This window comes from Oncorhynchus mykiss, chromosome 8 (genome assembly GCF_057628025.1).
Source record: "Oncorhynchus mykiss isolate SJ-2025 chromosome 8, ASM5762802v1, whole genome shotgun sequence".
NCBI lineage: Eukaryota > Metazoa > Chordata > Actinopteri > Salmoniformes > Salmonidae > Oncorhynchus > Oncorhynchus mykiss.
Genome location: NC_143029.1, coordinates 51,897,581 through 51,918,270, shown reverse-complemented (window position 1 = coordinate 51,918,270; position 20,690 = coordinate 51,897,581). Strand labels below are relative to the sequence as shown.

At 43.2% G+C, this 20,690-nt stretch overlaps 2 protein-coding genes across 2 annotated transcripts in view; both read left to right on the top strand.

Annotated features, from left to right (window-relative positions):
* The first annotated feature begins 1,975 nt into the window (after positions 1 to 1,975).
* On the top strand, positions 1,976 to 4,357 carry LOC110530035 (regulator of G protein signaling 5). Its single transcript, XM_021612802.3, has 5 exons — positions 1,976 to 2,147; positions 2,337 to 2,423; positions 2,624 to 2,685; positions 3,187 to 3,353; positions 3,565 to 4,357. The coding sequence occupies exons 1-5, from the start codon at positions 2,104 to 2,106 to the stop codon at positions 3,739 to 3,741; spliced, it is 537 nt and encodes a 178-aa protein (XP_021468477.3). The 5' UTR covers positions 1,976 to 2,103; the 3' UTR covers positions 3,742 to 4,357.
* Positions 4,358 to 14,860: 10,503 nt separating this feature from the next.
* Positions 14,861 to 20,690, top strand: part of LOC110530034 (carboxyl-terminal PDZ ligand of neuronal nitric oxide synthase protein-like) — a 43,854-nt gene continuing 38,024 nt past the window's right edge. Inside the window, exon 1 of the mRNA XM_090181877.1 lies at positions 14,861 to 14,969. Coding sequence (XP_090038003.1) covers positions 14,940 to 14,969 — 30 coding nt within the window. The 5' untranslated portion in view covers positions 14,861 to 14,939. The remainder of the gene's footprint in view (positions 14,970 to 20,690) is intronic.

The window sequence follows — 20,690 nt, the reverse complement described above, 5'->3', positions numbered from 1 at the left end:
CAGGCCGGGGTCGAAAATACAGGGTAAGGCAAATGTACATGACGGCAGTCAGGCTCAGGAAGAGAGGTCAGGTGGGTGGGTACAGTGTCAGCACAGGCAAAGGTCAAAACTGGGAGAACTAGCAAAGAGAGGCTGAGAAACGAAAGGCGCTGACAGGAAAAACACTGGTAAGCTTGAACGAACAAGGCGAACTGGCAACAAACAGACAGAGAACACAGGTATAAATACACAGGGGATAATTGGAAAGATGGGCGACACCTGGAGGGGGGTGGAGACAAGCACAAGGACAGGTGAAACAGATCAGGGCATGACAGTTGGTAATTTCATTGAAATGACGTGGAAACAACGTTGATTCCACCAGTATGTGCCCAGTGGGTTACCTCAGTTGGTAATCTCAGTTGGGCTGGCAAGGTAGCCTAGTGGTTAGAGTGTTGGACTAGTAACAGAAAGGTTGCAAGTTCAAATCCCTGAGCTGACGAGGTACAAATCTGTCATTCTGCTCCTAAACCCACTGTTCCTAGGCTGTCATTGAAAATAAGAATTTGCTCTTAACTGACTTGCCCAGTTAAATATAAATAAATTCAGCAATGTCTACTCCAGTCACTGTCTTAGATTGATGACAATATGAGAAAAGTATTTTGGTCCCTAACCTATTCCTGGGTTTCACATCGCATCACTACATTGGTGAAAGTTCTATGACTGAAAGTTATTCAAAGCGTTCCTAATTGGCGCTGATGAAGCTGTCATCTAAAGTGCTTTATAGTGACTTGGAAAAAAACAAGGACATTTCTAAAGGAGGCTAATTCTTAGTAGGCAAAGCTTTTGTCATCATTGTGACGTCGTCACCTTCTGATTGTTCCCAGTAGTCCCACAGTTCATACAGAGACAAATTGGTTTCCTAATTAATTATTTGCCTACTTAATCAATGTTATCGTATTTCCAAGACACTGCAGTGTCATTTAGACAAAATCCTCATTAGCCTCCATTTAGAATGAATAAACAAGTTTGAAAAGTTGGCCAGTCCTCAAGAAAACGTTCATAAAAACGGCCTGACGCACTGGTGAATAACCCATGAATTAGCAGCATAGAGCCGACCACCGTTTCCTGAGTGTAAGCGTCGGCCAATTGCCTATTACTGTAACAAGGAAGCTGAGTCACTACATCTGTAGTTCTGACCTGTAAACAAGCAAACTATGTGTGACATTGTGTATAATGTAGCAGAGTTTCTGGGAACGAGTCACATTGTATTAGAGTTGGCCAGTGTAGGACCTACAGTCCTTCCAAGGAATCCTCTACCCCCTTTTCCTGTTTCACCTACTTCCTTTCCCCTTTCCCTTCCTTTCCTGTTTCACACTCACTGAGATTCATCAGATTGTCTTTGGTGTTGGCTCTGTCTCATGTTTAAAAATAGAAACCCCTTTCTGAATAGACAATGGATTTCTCGTCTAGCCCAAAATGGAAGACTAATTATAGACATGGGTGTTTGACTTCTCAGAATAAGCTTTATGCTTTATTTAACCTAGTCCTGGACTAAAAAGCACTTCCAATGGAGATTCACTATTGAGCATGCTTTTTAGATGAGGACTACACTTAATATGCGTCTCGGAAACTGGCCCAAAGTATTATAGTAATTTCAGTATCATAACAATTATTTATTGCAGTGGCATTACAATTACAACTCCAAACAGATGTTTTTTGCTTTAGGGCTGGAAATAAACTCAATCCATATAACACATTTAAATAAATGATTGTGTGGATTTGCAATTAACTTTATATTATGCTTGCTTAATATAATATGCTTGCTTATATTTGCTTCCTTCTTTCTAATCACACACGTGATGGTCAATCCCCCCCCCCCCCCCAAAGAAAAAAAATGAAACGAGGGAGTATTTTTCTCCACCCACGGCCCTCATGTCATTGGCTGAGAGACGTGATGTCACAGAGGGGGCTGCCTTATAAAAACACACTCTTCACACACAGCCAGTAGACCACACTGAGAACTAGTTTCACTGCAGTGTTAGAGCCATCGTAGACTAGAAGCTCCGTAACACTACAGAAATACAGCACAGTAGCACAAAGGATCACATCTCATCATCTCCCGCCATGTGCCGAGAACTGGAATCACTGCCTATCACATGTCTGGAGAGGTATGTCTTGTCCTATATCTCTACTATCTCTTCCATCTCATTATATGTGCCTGGATTTGGGTTACATTTTGGATTTACATCGATGGGAATTATTATATAGCTACTTCATGGGGAAATTGGATGGACAGTTGTAAGTAAGATGTGAATGATTGCATCAATCTAATGTAAATGGTGTCTCTGTTTTCACAGGGCAAAGGAACTCAAAGCTCTCTTTAGAAGCTTTCTACAGAAGCCAGATCTGAGCATCAGTCACTCACACAAGACTGACAAAATATGGTAAGATATTTTAGCTCAGAATACTCAACTTGCTATATAGATTTTTAAACTTGATCTAAATTGAACAGTGATAAATGTAGTCACGATTGAAATTTTGCACCTGAAATGGGAAGAAAAAAAACTTTAGGATACTATGCTAAATAAATGCTACCACATATTCTTAGGACTGGGTGAACTAACCTGACGCTTTTTATCAACAGGTTAAATATGGACGAGCCCTTAAAATGGAGGCAGTCGTTTGAGAACCTGCTGTCCAACCAACGTAAGTCTGATTATTGATATGGGTTATCATACTGATCACTTCTCTTACTTAAATGATATACGAATGTAGGATCTTAATTTGATCACCCTGTTGTTGCAGGAAATTATTTTAAAAAGCTAAAAGTGTGTCAACCCCTTCAAAAATGTCCATTAATTATAACCCACACAATAATTCACTTTTCCTGTTGCTGCAGGATTATTTTCCTGCTGTGGGAAACTGGTCAAATTAAGATCCTGCATCTTTAGCATACTTAATTGGGCATACTGTACAAGCTCAGAAGTATATCTTGTAGAGATGTGCATTGAAAAAGTGGATAGGAAAAGCCATGTGGCTGGTACCCCATATAGCCAAAATAAATAGCCTAAAGAGCAGTATCATGATGCACTCATAATATCACAATAAAATATACTATTCATACTTAAACATTATCGGAAATGCAGCTTTTTCCAAATATTAAAAATGGACACCAGTTGAAATTGAGTCTCATCTTTTCTTTTCCAGATGGACTGTGCTTGTTCAGAGCTTTCCTGGTGTCAGAGTTTAGTGAGGAGAACATAGCTTTCTACCTGGCCTGTGAAGACTACAGGATAACCAAGCCCTCCTCAAAGCTATCCGCTAAGGCTAAGAAAATCTATGAGGAGTATGTCTGCAGTGACGCACCAAGAGAGGTAAATATCACTATACAATACAAATACAATGATTCAATTGTTCTAACTACATACAGAATATGTTTGAAGGGGAATTCATGGATTCGATGTACACTGCAGAAATATATGCGCCCACACACACACATCATTTACTAATTGTACATGAACAATACTCAGTAACACTTAGTTTATTGTTAAACACATATTAATCAAAATTGCCCTCTTTACCCAGGTCAACCTAGACCATGAGACCAAAGCCATCACCAAGAAGAACCTGGAGCGCCCCAGCCAGTCCTGTTTCAGCCTGGCCCAGGAGAAGATCTACGCCCTGATGGAGAAAGACTGCTACCCTCGCTTCCTCAAGTCCATCACCTACCTGGAGATCAGTCGGCAGGTCAAAGCCGGTTAAGACCATTTAAGGCTGGTTAATGCTGGTTGATGCTGGTTATGGTTGGTTATGGCCCACTGCAAGTGGCGAATGGGACACAAAGGAGACGTCTATAGGAAACAAGCTGAAAAGCACACACTGGAAACCAGGTAGCCTCACTAGGTTCCTCCTCAGTACTGATTGGTCAGAAGTATGGAGGGGCAACTGGAGATGAATGTTGGACTGGAAGTCAGTCAGAATCAAGACTGGAATTCTTGTCCTGTGGCCTGGGAAAGAGCCTCGCTCAATGTGAAGATTGAGGTATTGAGGTTTGCAAAAGGTGAACCTGTGTCTTGAAGTCAAGGACACACCAAGAGGTTCCTGTTCACGGATTTTTGAGTAGAAAGAAGAATGAGATGGAAAAGGACTGCTTTGCACAATCACTGATGGAGAAGCTGTTATAGTTTTGTATTATCCAATGCTTTAATTTGTCTATTTATTTCTGTATTTATTAGCATTTATTTATTTGTTTCTACTGTGCAACTGTTCGACTTAGATTGTAATATTTATGCATATATTTTAATGTTTTTTTTCTTCACAGAATTCCTTATGTGACAGAATTATTTTTGGAAATAAAATGTAACTATATGAAACATAATGACATGAGGTTTTGTTCATTTTCATTACCAGATCAAAAAGGACAGACATGATCAGATCAAAGGTTTGATGTCTTTTACATTCAATATGATATATGAAACATGCAAAACATATCCATAATTTCTGTCTCTCCTCTCTGACTTGCACATACTGTATATAGACCGAGAAGACAAATGGGAAGGAGGTTGAAATCATTTGGCTCCAAGAACAAATTAAAGATAATCATCACTGGCCATGCACCATAATCTCCCATCTAATTGGGATGAAGCCTTTGCCTCCTAGTATCAGGCAGGCACACAAATTGCAGGGAGGACAGGGGATCATGACCCTCCTATTACAGAGGCCAATTTGAATCCCTCAATAATATACCATGATGAATTTGATGCATTCAGCTTTCTGTGGCTTTACACTATACAGTACTATTCAATTCAACATTGTATGATTGGATCCCCCCGTGTCAATGATGCATTTGCTTTGGTCTCGTCCTCAGAGGCCATGGTTTGTAAAGGGGGAAAAAGGTTGAGCGAGGCTTGTAAGCAGGGTTTCCACTAGGTGCATGTTTTTTTGTTGTTGCCCTACACAGTTGATTCAAATAACCAAGTCCTCATCAAGCTTTTATTATTCTAATCAGCTGTGTAATGCTCGGGCAAAAACCAAAACGTGCACCCAGGAGTGCCGAAGGACCGACTTTGGCAAACCCTGGTAAGGAGAATGGAGCAATAACTCCCAGTGGTGTAAAGCACTTAAGTAAAAATACTTTAAAGTACTACTTAAGTAGTTTTTTTGGGGGGGGGGCATCTCTACTTCACTTTACTATTCATATTTGAAACTACTTTTACTGTTACTTCACTACATTACTAATGAAAGGAATGTGCTTTTTACTCATATCTTTTCCTTGACATACAAAAGTTCTCGATACATTTGGAATGTTTAGCAGGAGAGGGAAATGGTCCAATTCACGTACTTACGGTGCATTCGGAAAGTATTTAGACCTTTTCCACATTTTGTTAAGTTATGGCCTTATTCTAAAACGGATTAAATTGTGGAAAAGGAGAAGAGGTCTGTATACTTTCTATACAGTATCAATAAAACATCCCTGGTCATCCCTACTGCCTCTGATCTGACGGACTGACCAAACACACGTGTGGTCAGATCACGCTGCATGTTGGTCCGAGTATGTTTCCAATGACGAACGTGACAACACACCTGATTTCAATCCCACAATTACTGTTTCATTATTTAACCCTCTGTTCCCCCATGTTTTTTTGTGAGTGATTGTTTATTGTATTTTCGGTCTGTCATGGTGTGCGTGTATTTGTTACTTTGTAAAAGTACGTTGATTACTCATATCTGCTGTCCTGCGCCTGACTCTCTACACCAGCAACACATAGGACCCATTACAGAGGGGCTCGTTTGTGGTTTGAAAATGCACCGCTGCCCGTCAAATACGTCACTCATTGATTCAAGCCACACCCCACCACACTAGAGGTCGATGGATTAATCGGAATGGCCGATTAATTAAGGCCGATTTCAAGTTTTCATAACAATCGAAATCGGTATTTTTGGACACTGATTTGGCTGTTCTTTATTTAATCTTTATTTAACTAGGCAAGTCAGTTTAGAACGCATTCTTATTTTCAATGATGGCCTAGGAACAGTGGGTTAACTGCCTCGTTCAGGGGCAGAAAGACAGATTTTTACCTTGTCAGCTCGGGGGATTCAATCTTGCAACCTTACAGTCCAACGCTCTAACCACCTGATTACATTGCACTCCACGAGGAGTGCAATGTTGCGTATCGTTGCTCCAATGTGTACCCAATGTGTACCTAACCATAGACATCAATGCCTTTCTTAAAATCAATACGCAGAAGTATATATTTTTAAACCTGCATATTTAGCTAAAAGAAATCCAGGTTAGCAGGCAATATTAACCAGGTTTAATTGTGTCACTTCTCTTGCGTTCATTTCATTTTTGGTATTTCAGTTGTGGTTGGGATATTTTGAACAAACAATCAGGAAATGTATTTCCCCTTCAAAATTCACCATAAACAACCATTTCACAGTTATAAATCTCCCAGGGGGGCCATTGTGTTGTATATTGGGGCTGTCAGGTTCAAAGTTACGCCGTTGGTCTCAGGGTTCTTGTGTATGTGAGGGGGGTAGATTGCAGGAACATCTGGAGGAGCAAATTCCCCAGCAAGCTCAGCCTCCCGGAGGGGTTTTCCCAGAAAGCGGCGTCAGAGAGTATGCCAGAAAGTGGCTTCAGAGAGTATGGGCTGGCCGTGGTCTCCATGAAGACTAGTGATCACCCGTTGCGCACCTCTTCAGGTTTGTTTGCTGTGGCGCCACGGCCCACGAGTGAACCCCTCAGAGCCGCGGTGACTCACTTTACATAACCTCTCTCTCTCTTCCCCCTTTCCTTCCACACATCAATGAAGTATGTAATACAGACTCCCACAGAAAAGTGGGTGAGGGAAAAAAAGGGTTGTTCATCAAAGCCACTCATCACATGGAGAAGGACGGTAGCCAACCAACAACTCCAGTCAAACCCACTAACTCAGCAACTATAAGGTCAAAGATTGATGGCACATATTCCCAACGCAGTGCACCACTTTTAACCAGGGTCCATCCTCTCTCCTAGGAGTATGTAGTCTGACCAGAGGGCAATAGACAGAGCAGTAAAGCAAAGGCTCAATCAAAAATATTTGATTGCAACTGTGGCAATAGTTGGAAGAGATGCTTTATTTACATATGTACTGTGTTACAGTTCACTGTATTGTAATGAGCATGGAAAAAAAACAAATGAATGATAGAATGATTCTATGTCATTGTTGATTATAAACTTTGTATCTTCTACAGACAAGGTCCACTGGATTAAGAATACATCCCTTGCTTGACTATATTTGACTCTATTTAGCTCTAGTATGGTGATCAAATCTTGTGTTTACCATTCAACTTGGTTGATCGATTACAGCCAATGCGCCTTAATCAAGGGGCTTTAAATCCCCTACTAGAAAGTTTCATAAATGTATTTCTCCTCAGTTCCACCTAGGCCTGCGCTGTTAAAAAAAAAGGGTTCCAAAAGAGTTCTTTAGCTGTCCCCATAGGAGAACCCTTTTTGGTTCTAGGTAGAAGCCTCTGCGGAAAGGGTTCTCCTATGGGGACAGCCAAAGAACCCTTTAAGGTTTTAGATAGCGCCTTTTTTTCTAAGAGTGTAGAGCCATTGAAAATTACCTTCATGTCTAGACTAAGTCCTTAGTCAGGCCTCGGCCAGAAGAAAGTAGCTGCGAAAAACGTGTAGGTCTCGGACCTACCATTTGAAACACTACTCTAATTGTCAGTCTATTGCGTCGAAGCAGACTTGCTTGGAAATGGTTTTACTCACTCACTATGCCATCCCCAAGGGAATATTTCCTGATTTCAGTTACTGGAAGTACTTCCCCCTTACAGTGTCAAACTCCTAACCACTCTGGAGAGAAGTTGGTAAAGTTATAGAAGTATTTCCAGGGTAACAGTCACACAATAGGAATTCCTTTGAGTACTCCAACTGTTCCCCATTGTGGTGAGATGGATGTAGATAAATGCACTTTTGTCTCAATAGAGATTACCCTGAGGTCAATGCTAGTTCACTGCAACTCCGCAATTAGTTTAGAATCATTTCTTTATGTGACGTTCAAGCTTTATTCTTCCACATTCACACCATTCTCAGCACTAAGATGTGAATAAACGCGCACTGTGAAGCTCATGTAACCTCATATTGTAAATGGTCCATGGTCGTATTTGAAAGAGTTAACTGAAAGGTTTCTTGGAGCTTCATGTGAACAGACCAAGGAAAACTCCGGGACCCAGTTGCAGGTATAGCGAGATTCCCCTAGCTTGGGTGAAATAAGTTTTTCCTGGTCACATAAACATCCTTTCCCTATACAGCATATCCTAGATGATCACTACTGAATCACAAAAAAACATGATGTATCATTAAAAAAGATTGTTCCATCTTACTGAGATGTTCTTCTTATGATACTGTGTGGGTGTTGTGGGAGAAAACATCCATTTGGAGACCTGTGAGAAATGACCAAACCAGAGAGATTAGCAGACTGTGCTTTCTGAGATTTCAAAATAAGGCTCTACACATTTTTTAAAATCCAAATTTGGACAAATTCACTGTGACACAGCAGACCTATTGGTGCAATGGTTGAGATGTTTTTTTGATCTGTTTAAGGAAGAAACATCCACCCCTGTTAGAACATGTACTGAGATTTTATTCCAAGAAATGGTTTGAAATCCACCCACAGAGGGCAAACAAACTGTAAACAAGGCTGTTGCTTGGCAAAAGAGCTTTCCTGGCTTTCTCTTCAGTGGAAACCTTGGCTGATTGGATTCTCTTCCTGTCTGTCGGTCTGTCTGTCTTTGTCTGTAGACAAGCAGTGCGACTGGATCACGAAGGTCCAATGTTGTTATAACCGAAAGGAAACAATGGTTGGGATTTTCTTCCTGTGACTGTCTGTCTGTAGCTTTACAGTGTGGGCGGTTCCCAAGGTTCAGGCGGCAGGCCAGGTAACTGAGTCACTGGCTGGAAGAAAAAACAGACAGGTCCTTTCTGATTCCTGTCAAGCATAACAATCAACTGCCTCTGTGAGCCCAACAGCCTTGTGAATCTTAAGTATTTTGTCAATTCTCTAAATTGACATAATAGAGACATAATACTTTAAAATCTTGTCCTTGAGCATCTCAAAAGAAATGGAATGTCAGAATAAACTGTTGGTTTGTAACAAGTCAAGTGGAAAAGATGGATGAACGCGTATGCGTAGCTGTGAAGAGCAACAGATATATGTGGACTTACGATTGTTGCAAAAGGACCCACATGAAAACATTTCACTGTTAGTCTACACCTGTTGTTTTACGAAGCATGTGACAAATAAATGTTGATTTTATTACTAGCCTAAGAGGGCCCTTATCTATTTTCCAAGAAGATGGATCATTGGACTTCGCAGATGAGACAGAACAGCTTACTTCTCCTCAAACCCCTTTTGAGAACATGTTAGTCCTTTCTCCTTGTCTTGTGTCCAAAAAAAATATGGTGGACTTCAAGGAGTTGCCAGTAAATCTGAAGCAGGTACAACAACAAGAATATGAACAAAGAGTAGCAGGGCCATTAGAGTTAGAGCTTGATCATCACGAATGAGTCACATACTGGACATGTTTAATACAGTACATTGCTGGCTTAGAAGTGATGCTTGATGGTTTTGCCCTTCACTTCAAAAATAAATAAATACGTATCGCGTTGAGAGAGCCATGTTCAAAACACAGGGCCATAGTCATGGTAACAAGGTTACTAGGGGAACCAAGCCGACGAGTAGCGGAGTTGTCATTTGGAGAACGTTCTCGAATTACATGGCATTTGCCACTCAACCGGTAACATTAGATCCCCGTGATTGCGATTGACTTAATCCATTGTGGTTCATCTTAGTGTAAGACAAATGAATGTTTTGCAATTAACTGTCCGTATCATAATGGATAATAATCAACGTTTAATGTTTGCCTCGTCACTGTAAATGTAATGGTAGCTGCCTCAGCTCTGGCATTAATTAGGTACATATTACTCCCAGCACGGCATTTACAGTTTGCAAGGTGATTGCTTCCCCCCCCCCCCCCCCCCCCCCCAATGCTTACAAAGACTTCCTGGAATGAGTATAGGTTCCGGAAGGTAATAAAGTACCGGAAAGGTGTTGGATGTTCCTTGAAATACTCGTTCAAAATATTATAAATATTCATAATATCATTTAAATACTCGTATGGAGCACTTTCAATACTCATAATAAAGCTGAAATGTGTTTTTTTTAATGCATTGTTAAATTATAACACCAGAGGACTGCAATTAGTTGACATCACATTACAAATAGAGAACTCAAACTCAGAAAACAGCATTCGTCATTATTTTCTATTGAATACACATTCTATTGAATACACACAACTTTTAAAAAAATAATTTAAAGCAGGAAAGGATTCATTTCAGATTGCTTGTTTGTGGACAAAAGTTGCTAAAATAAATAAAAAAAGAATACATTTTTTAAAAGTATTTTGTGGCACATTTGTGTGACCAGATCCCAGAGGGTGAGTGACCCACTAGACGAGTCCATGTTCTTTGGGATATAACTAATGTGATGTCAACATGAGCAGCCCAGATGTCTCCTCTAACTCTCAGCTGGACCCAATTCCTCTTCTTTAAACCCTTGGCCAATAAACTGTATCTTTAGAACAGAGCTTTTCAAAGAATTATGCAGAGGAGAAACTAACAAAGGAAACCTCAGAGAATGTGTAAAAGGCCTTACAACAAGCATGCTTTGAGAGGTGAATGCAGTTCTATATGGCCCCCCAATCTGACCTGAGCGCGTAAATGCACTTTTCGCTCAATGCGTATTCTGACTTTGAACTTAAGCATGAGAATAGAATGCTATTCACCTGCTATTAATTTTGGGTGGAGAGTCTACAGATGTGTCATATTCTGAACTTGACTTCATTCCATAATAAATTCCACCAGCTGTACCACAAGGACACCATGAATAAGGTCTAACGAACCTGCCAGTTCTAAGTGGAAAAGCATGTACTTTATTATTTTTTTACAATTGATATAACACTATTCTCCGGCACATCACAGCACCCCTCACCCTCACCATGGGACCCATGCACCAGGAAAGCCTTCCCTACCTCATCACCACCGCACCCGTACACAAAGCAATCCTCTGCCTCCCGTGGCTCCAACGTCATAGTCCCACCATCTCCCGGTCGAGGATGAAAATCACCGCCTGCGGATCAGGATGCCGGAGGACTTGCTTTCCCGTACCCTGTGGTTCCATGCCGGTTGAGAGTCTAGTAAGTGCCCTCCTGCCCATTAATTGGTCTTCCCATATCGTTGGCCCCGTGTTTTGGGACGTAGATGTGGAGAGGGAACCCGCTCCTGCTACCTGCCCTCCAGAACGCATCTACGTCCCCATGGGGGTAAGAGATCGGCTGTTGACCTGGTCACACACATCCCTCGCCGCTGGACACCCTAGTATCACCCACACCATCCAATCCTTCTCCAATAAGTACTGGGGAACCACCTTGGCGCAGGACATCACCCACTATGTCAACTCATGGTCCATATATACCCAATCCAAATCTACCCAGCACGCTCCAGCAGGTAAACCACTTCCCCTTCCACTACCTCAGCGGCCTTGGTCACATCTGTCCATAGACTTTGTCACTAATCTCCACCTGTCTGATGGTTTTACCATTATGGTTGTTGTTGTCATATACTCTAAATCCTGCCGTTTTACCCCACTCTCTGGTCTACCTACCGCTTTCCAGGTCACTGAGGGACTATTCCAGCTGGTCGTCCGGTACTATGGGCTTCCCGACGACATCGTTTCCAACCATGGTCCCCAGTTCACGTTTAAGGAACCTGGGGGTCACGGTCAGCCTCACATCCATGTACCAGCCTCAGTTCAATTGACAAGTGGAGAAGACCAGCCAGGAGCTGGGGAGGTTCCTAAGGAGTCACTGCTAGAACCAGCGTGGGGAGTGGGCCTGGTTCCTTCCTTGGGCGGAATACGCCCAGAACTCACTTTGACACTCCTCCACTGGGCTGACACAGGGTGGACTCCGAGCCAGACCGAGGCTCCTGCAGTGGACGAGTGGTTTCCGGCACAGAGGAGAGGAATATGCATATATTTAGATGGACTTCTTTCATTGATCCCTGTTTTATGAACCCGTTCTCTCTATGTATTACAGTCTGTCGACAAAATTCTAACTAAATGTACATTGTATTTAAAGGGATGGCTTGAGACAAATGTGCTGATAAACCCTATTGAATGAAAAGGCCACAAGAAAATATGTTGGCCAGCAAGTGGGAGGGTTTTCCGCATTTGAATTATATTTATTTAGCAGTTTGCAAGGGAACCACGTCTGCAAAGCCCTTTACGCACCCTTCATAAGATAACCTCTGACCTTAGTTCCTTTGTTTTTGTCTTTGTTTTAGTATGGTCAGGGCGTGAGTTGGGGTGGGCAGTCTATGTTCCTTTTTCTATAATTTGTGTTTTCTGTGTACTTTTGTGCACGCCTGTAAGTCACGTTTTTGCGTGTATGTGTGTTGTTCTGGACTGTTTAGTTCCCCTGTGTTTTGGGGTATTTGTTTGAGTGGCGTCGTGTTCACCGGTGTGGTGAATAAAAAAGTATCGCAACTCTGAACTCTCTGTTTCCTGCACCTGACTTCTTCCTCCACTACACCCCGGGCATTACAGAATCACCCACCACCAAAGGACCAAGCAGTGTGGTAACGGGCAGCAGCAGCGATCTCCAGACTCCTGGACATGGGAGGAGATCCTGGATGGCAAGGGACCCTGGATACAGCCGGGAGAGTATCGCCGCACCAAGGCAGAGCTGGAGGCAGCGAAAGCCGAGAGGCGGAGGTATGAGGAGGCAGCACGGCAGCGCGGTAGGAAGCCCGAGAGGTAGCCCCAAACGTTTCTTGGGGGGGCACACAGGGAGTGTGGCTAAGTCAGGTAGGAGACCTGAGCCAACTCCCCGTGCTTACCGTGGAGAGAGGGGAACTGGGCAGACACCGTGTTATGCCGTGAGGCGCATGGTGTCCCCGGTGCGCAGGCATAGCCCGGTGCAGTACATAGCAGCGCCTCGTATCGGCTGGGCTAGAGTGGGCATCGAGCCAGGTGCCATGAAGCCAGCTCAGCGCATCTGGTCTCCAGTGCGTCTCCTCGGGCCGGGGTACATGGCACCAGCATGGTGTCCCCGGTTTGCCAGCACAGCCCAGTGCGGGCTATTCCACCTCGCCGCACTAGCCTGGCTACGGGTAGCATCCAGCCAGGTAGGGTTGGGCAGGCTCGGTGCTCGAGACCTCCAGTGCGCCTCCACGGTCCGGTCTATCCGGTGCCTCCTACACGCACCAGCCCTCCGGTGGCAGCCCCCCGCACCAGGCTGTCTCTCCATCTCCTCCCTACAGGTGCTCCCGTCTGTCCTGAGCTGCCAGAGTCTCCCGTCTGTCCTGAGCTGCCAGAGCCACCCGTCAGTCAGGAGCTGCCAGAGCCGCCCGTCTGTCAGGAGCTGCCAGAGCCGCCCGTCAGTCAGGAGCTGCCAGAGCCGTCCGTCAGTCAGGAGCTGCCAGAGCCGTCCGTCAGCCAGGAGCTGCCAGAGCCATCTGTCAGTCAGGAGCTGCCAGAGCTGCTCGTCAGTCAGTAGCTGCCAGAGCCGTCCATCAGCCAGGAGCTGCCAGAATCGGCCATCACTCCGGCGCTGCCGGAGTCTCCCGCCTGTCCGGTGCTGCCGGAAAATCCTGTCCGTCCGGTGCTGCCGGAATCTCCCGTCCATTTGGGACCCGGGGCTAGGGTCCCCAGTCCGAGGTCGGCGGCGAGGGTCGCCGCTCTAAAGAGGCCACGGAGGCAGGTTAAGAGGCGGACAAAAACTATGGTGGAGTGGGGCGCCAGAGCTGCCATCCCGCGCCAGAGCTGCCACCGCGGACAGACGCCCACCCAGACCCTCCCCTGTAGTGTCAGGTTTTGCGACCGGAGTCCGCACCTTGGGGGGGGGGGGGTACTGTCACGTTCTAACCTTAGTTCCTTTGTTTTTGTCTTTGTTTTAGGATGGTCAGGGCGTGAGTTGGGGTGGGCAGTCTATGTTCCTTTTTCTTTCATTTGGGATTTCTGTGTTTGGCCTGGTATGGTTCTCAATCAGAGGCAGCTGTTAATCGTTGTCCCTGATTGAGAACCATACTTAGGTAGCCTGGTTTCACTTTTGAGTGGTGGGTGATTATTTTCTGTGTCTGTGTGTTCCACATGGAACTGTTTCGGTTTTTGTTATTTCACGTTGTCATTTTGTATTTTTCTGTGTTCTATTAAAAGTATCATGAACACTTACCACGCTGCGCATTGGTCCTCTGATCCTTCCTGCTACTCTTCGTCAGAGGAGGAAGAAGACCGTTGCAAAGACAAAATACCAACTACTGAAAAGCGCGTAGGAATGGCATGCGTAAGAAAGACGTAATTTACTAAATTGGAATTGGGCACTATGAGCATTCTGTCCAAATAATACGTATACTGAATGAATTTTCACATCTAGGCTATTTAAATACGTTTGCTCTTTTTGATATGACAGTTGACTTTTAGGGCTGATGATTTATTAATCCTATACAGGTTTTTGCCTCTCTGCTTTGCAATTGCTCAGTGTCTTTAAAATCATGCCACCAGTTTAACACTTACTTGTTTAGCACTTGTTGTTTAACAGTTGTTTAAAGCTTTAACACTTGTTCTCCTGACTCCTAATGTTTGAATGGAAATGTACAGTACATGTGTGCTTTCACATGTTTCAAATGTACCTCATTCAATTGTCTTTATTGTAAATGTTAAGAAGCTGATGTTATCCTGATTCAAACATCAGAAATGAAATTAGTCTGTGAGTTGATGGTATGCCAGATTGTCACATGCTCATTCTTCTTGTAGGGCCAAACAAATCAAATTCAAGTTTGGTATCCTGCTCCAGAGGCCAGACCATGATCACACTGAGAATGTCATCCCTCTTCCAAAGAAACCTGAGAGATGTCTGGAGATGCCTCCGAAGCATGGCAGGTAATGGAAAAACATGCTCTTCAAAACAGACAAAAGCTTGCAGGCCGTAGAAAAATATGTGTCCCTACAGAATCATTTGTTATTGTAAAAGCTCAAATGTTGATTGCAATACTTTTCATTATATTAACAAAGTCATGTGCTGGATTATTATGTTTCTACAATGTCAACATTTTTCCATACGCATAGAAAGTGGATACATGGACGTGCATCACAATCAGTGTTGAAATTAGATTACATTTCTTCCCGGTACAGGACCTGGTATTTATGCATACTCTTGCATCATTGTTTTGTGGCCCTAATAGTAATTTAGGTATCAGATTGTTCTGAGAATTCTCACATAGAAACTTCATTGGGAGGAAGGATGTTTGAAACGTGTTTTATACTGAACAAAAATATAAATGCAACATGTGAAGTGTTGGTCCCATGTTTCATGAGCAGAAATGAAAGATCCCAGAAATGTTCCATATGCACAAAAAGCTTATTTCTCTCACATTTTGTTCACAAATGTGTTTACGTCCCTCTTAGTGAGCATTTCTCCTTTACCAAGATAATCGAACCACCTGACAAGTGTGGCATATTAAGAAGCTGATTAAACAGCATGATCATTCCATATACAGCCGGGCTCCAGAGTGGCGCAACAGTCTAAGGCACTGCTGCCATCTAGAGACCACATCTAGGGTGTCGTGTAGGTGAGCAGTTTGCTAATGACAACTTTGTGAACAGAGTGTCCCATGGTGGCAGTGGAGTTATGGTATGGGCAGTCAGTCATAAGCTATAGAGCTTGAACACAATTGCATTTTATTGATGGCAATTTGAATGCACAGAGATACCGTGACGAGATACTGAGGCCCATTGTCGTGACGTTCATCCGCTGCCATCAGCTCATGTTTCACCATGATAATGCATGGCCCCATGTCACAAGAATCTGTACACAATTCCTGGAAGCTGAAAATGTCCCAGTTCTTCCATGGCCTGCACCAGACATGTCACCCATTGAGCATGTTTGGGATGCTCTGGATAGACGTGTACGATAGTGTGTTCCAGTTTCCGCCAATATCCAGTTACAACTAACAGCCATTAAAGAGGACAACATTCCACAGGCCACAATCAACAGCCTGATCAACTCTATGCGAAGGAGATGTGTCGCGCTGCATTAAGTGGTCACACCAGATACTGACTGGTTTTCCGATCTACTTCCCTACTTTACAAAAAAGGTATCTGTGACCAACAGATGCATATCTGTATTCCCAGTAATGTGAAATCCATAGATTAGGACCTACTGAATGTAATTTAAGTGACTGGTTTCCTTATATGAACTGGAACTCAGTAAAAATCTTTGAAATTGCTGCATGTTGCGTTGATATTTTTTTGTTCAGTATAGAAAAGGTAAATGTCTTGCCCAGTACATTTTGTCACATCTGGGCTTAACTACACGTCAAATACGCCCAAACTCTGCCACATAGGATACACTGAAACATGGACCTTCTCTTTCTTATTCATCTATCAGAGTCTAAAACCTGTGTGAGCAGTGTTCTAGAATATTGCACCGTTGGCATTCATACTTTTCGAATTCTCAGCATGGCTCAAGCAATTTGTCCAACTGTCAACACATTGAACTGAAGAGGTCAGGTTGGTTGGGAATTTTGGTGAGGTGCGTGTTCGGGTTGTGCATCCCTCCTGTGGGCGCTAGTCTCAGAGCCATGTAGCTATGTCACAATGGGACTCTGGTTTAACACTTCTCTGCATTTTTGCACCATGAATTACACTTAAAGTGGCAATCAGCAGTTGCTACAGCAATTTTTGGACTTATAAATGAATGATGTGTACCCATTGGTTCTTGAAGAATGTAACTTACAAACGGCTCATGAGCTTAGTTCAACTGTAATACCCCTTCAGAACCCCAAATATAAGCTTGTTTTTCCATCAATGGTTGTAAACCAAAACAATGTAAATAAACACTCTATAGCCTCAAAACATGGTTAATACTCAAAATGTTGATATCGTGGATAATCAGTCCTTGCATCCATAGCTCCGTCTATGAATTTGAGAGAGGTTACATTTCTCCAGCCCCATCCCTCAGCTTTTTGCCGATTCAGGGGTGGGGCGACCGCTTTGTTATTGTTTCTACTGGCTGATTGTAGCTTTACAATACATTACAATGATAAAACTGGGTGGGGGTGGGGCAATAATTTAATTTCAGAATGTGAAAGGGACATGTCCCCCCCGTCCCCCCCCCCCCCCCGTCCCCAGTGAAAGTTCCGCCCCTGGTAGCAAATGCTATGTTACAGTCTCGCAAGGTGAAAGGGAATATTGGGTGACAGTGCACTGACAACGCAAGTGAACTTATATCACATTCAATCTGCAATAAAAAGATGTCAAGCAAGGTGAACAAAAAAAACAATCAGTTTAAGACTTTTTTGCACACTATTGCAAATGTTCTTGGAGAAAACTAAATCTCAAATTTGTACAATTCCAGCCCTGTTCCTAACTGTATTTCACTGTTAGACATCCAGAATGTTGCTTCTCTAGCAGCCATGGCTTCTCTTAAACCTAGTGTTCATAACTCTCATCATGGCCTTAAAAACAGATAGCCTCTTCTCAAAACAAGTTTTCAAGATGTAGCAAAAATTATATATTTAGGTTGAATTTTAAAATTCACCTTTTCAGCTGCCCTGACAAATCGCCAGTACGTACAGTCAGTATCCAGACTGAATAACCGAAAAACATGGAATGATGATTATGCTCTTGAGGACATGAGCATGACATGTCACGGAAGAAAAGGTTTTATTTTGGTATTGGTGTATCTGGCTTTCTGCACCTCACAGAGGAGGCCGTCAGTTTCAAAACACTGAGGCAAAAAAAAAAGTGAGGTTACATTGACTGTGATTGGCAGAAATTTTTGGTCAATTATTTATTTCAGATGTCATTCCCGACTCAACATGGTCAAACTCCATTTCCATCAAGCCATGGAAATTTTGTCACTCTAGGTGAATTCAAAATGTGGAACTAATATAAATCGATAAGAAGAACAATTGAGGCAATTTCCTGGTTATTTCTTACTATTTCTATTGAGAAGCAATCTGAAATGGTACATTATGCGTACACCATTGAGAGAAGTCTGGCATTTGTTATAATGTTGTTGAGATTTGTCAGCATGTAATAGTTTCAAGTTTTAATGTCACATGCACAAGTACAGAGAAATGCCTTTCTTGCAAGCTAACCCCAACAATGCAGTAATCAATAACAATGTAATGCTAAAAGTAACAAGGTAGAACAAAAACTTAGAATACTATATACAGGGTCAGTTCCAGTACCATATTTACAGTGTGCAGGGATTCTGGACCAATAGAGGTAGACTTGTATAGGGGGAAGGTGACTAGGCATTAGGATATATGATAAACAGAGCAGCAGCAGCATATATGATGATTGTATAGGAGTGAGTGTGCGTGTGTGCAGAGTCAGTATAAGTGTATGTGCATATCAGTGGAGGCTGCTGAGGGGAGGACGGCTGGAATGGAGCGAATGGAATGTTATGATGTATTTGATACCATTCCACTTATTCCACTCCAGACATTACCACGAGCCTGTCCTCCCCAATTTAGGTGCCACCAACCTCCTGTGGTGCATATTATATGTGTGTGAGCAAATGATGGAGTGAGTGTTTGTATGTGTGTTGGAGTGTCTGTGTGTGTAAGTGTAACTGTTTAGCTATATTGTAAGCTATTTAGCAGTCTTATATAAAAGCTGCTCAGGGATAGAAGAAGTTCAGGAGCCTGTTGGTGTCAGACTTGATGCACCGGTACCGCTTGCCTCGCGGAAGCAGAGAGAACAGTCTATGGTTTGGGTGGTTGGAGTCTAACAATTTTCCTGGCCTTCCTTTCACAACGCATGATATAGAGGACATGGATGGAAGAGAGCTCGGTTCCAGTAATGTACTGGGCTGTCGGTACCACCCTCTGTAGCGCCATGCGATCAAGGGCGGTGCTATTGCCGTACCAAGCAGTGATGCAGCCAGTCAAGATGCTCTCAATTGTGCAGCTGTAGAACTTTCTGAGGATTTGCGGGCCCATGCCAAACCTTTTCAACCTCCTGAGGGGAAGAGGCGCTGTCACGCCTTCTTCGCGACTTTGCGCGTTTGCAGTTGTTCCCCGGGAGCCGTGGATGTCGATTAAGGCAACTCTCCACACCTCTCCGATTCAGAGGGGTTGGGTTAAAACACATTTCAGTTGAATGCATTCAGTTCTACAACTGACTACGTATCCCACCTACAGGCCTTTCAGTATTACTGCCTTTGGTTGGATCACTATATATAGTGCATTTGGGAACTATTTAGACCCCTTGAGTTTTTCCATATTTTGTTACCTTACAGCCTTATTGTAAAACGGATTAAATATTTTTTTTTAATTCTCATCTACACACAATAATCACAAAGCAAAAACTGGTTTTTATACATTTTTTGAAAATGTATGAAAAATAAAAAACAGAAATATCACATTTCCATAACTTTCAGACTCTTTACCCAGTACTTTGTTGAAGCACCTTTGGCAGTAATTACAGCCTTGAGTCTTATTGGTTATGGCGCTACAAGCTTGGCACACCTGTATTAGATCCTCTCAAGTTCTGCCAGGTTGGATGGGGAGTGTTGCTGCGCAGCTGGCTGGGCCACTCAAGGACATTCAGAGACTCGTCCCGAAGCCACTCCTGCGTTACCTTGGCTGTGTGCCGAGGTCCTGAGCAGGTTTTCAACAAGGATCTCTCTGTACTTTGTTCTGTTCATCTTTCCCTCGACCCTGACTAGTCCCTGTCGCTGAAAAACACCCCCACCACCATGCTAAACTGTAGGGATGGTGCCAGGTTTCCACCAGATGTTACGCATGGCATTCAGGCCAAAGGGTTCAATCTTGGTTTCATCAGACCAGAGAACCTTGTTTCTCATGGTCTGAGAATCTTTGGGTGCCTTTTGGTAAACTCCAAGCCGGCTGTCATATACCTTTTACTGCTGAGTGGCTTCCGTGTGGCCACTCTACCATAAAGGCATGATTGGTGGAGTTCTGCAGAGATGGTTGTCCTGGAAGGTTCTCCCATCTCCACAGAGGAACTCTAGAGCTCTGTCAGTGACCATCGGGTTCTTGGTCACCTCCCTGACCAAGGCCTTTCTCCCTTGGTCAGGGAGGTGACCAAGAACCCGGAAGAGTCTGGGTGATTCCAAACGTCTTCCATTTAAGAATGATGGAGGCCACTGTGTTCTTGGGGAATGTCAATGCTGCAGCCATTTCTGGGTACCCTTCCCCAGATCTGTGCCTCGACACAATCCTGTCTCTGAGCGTTACATACGACATACGACCCCCTTCGACCTCATGGCTTGGTTTTTGCTCTGACATGCACTGTCAGCTGTGGGACCTTATATAGATAGGTGTGTGCCTTTCCAAATCATGTTCAATCAATTGAATTTACCACAGGTGAACTCCAATCAAGTTGTAGAAACATCTCAAAGATGTTAAATAGAAACAGGATGCACCTGAGCTCAATTTAGAGTCTCATAGCAAAGGGTCTGAATAGTTATATAAATGTTATATTTTTTCTTAATTTTTTAAATACATTTGCAAACATTTCTAAAAACCTGTTTTCGCTTTATCATTATCGTAAATTGCATGTAGATTGATGAGGGGAAAAATATTTTGCACATTTTAGAACAAGGCTGTAACGTAACAAAATGTGGAA

Coding starts and splice junctions, on each gene's coding strand:
- LOC110530035 (XM_021612802.3), top strand. CDS start 2,104: ATGTGCCGAGAACTGGAATCACTGCCTATCACATGTCTGGAGAG. Junction 2,148..2,336: donor CCTATCACATGTCTGGAGAG/GTATGTCTTGTC, acceptor CTGTTTTCACAG/GGCAAAGGAACTCAAAGCTC. Junction 2,686..3,186: donor GAACCTGCTGTCCAACCAAC/GTAAGTCTGATT, acceptor TTTCTTTTCCAG/ATGGACTGTGCTTGTTCAGA.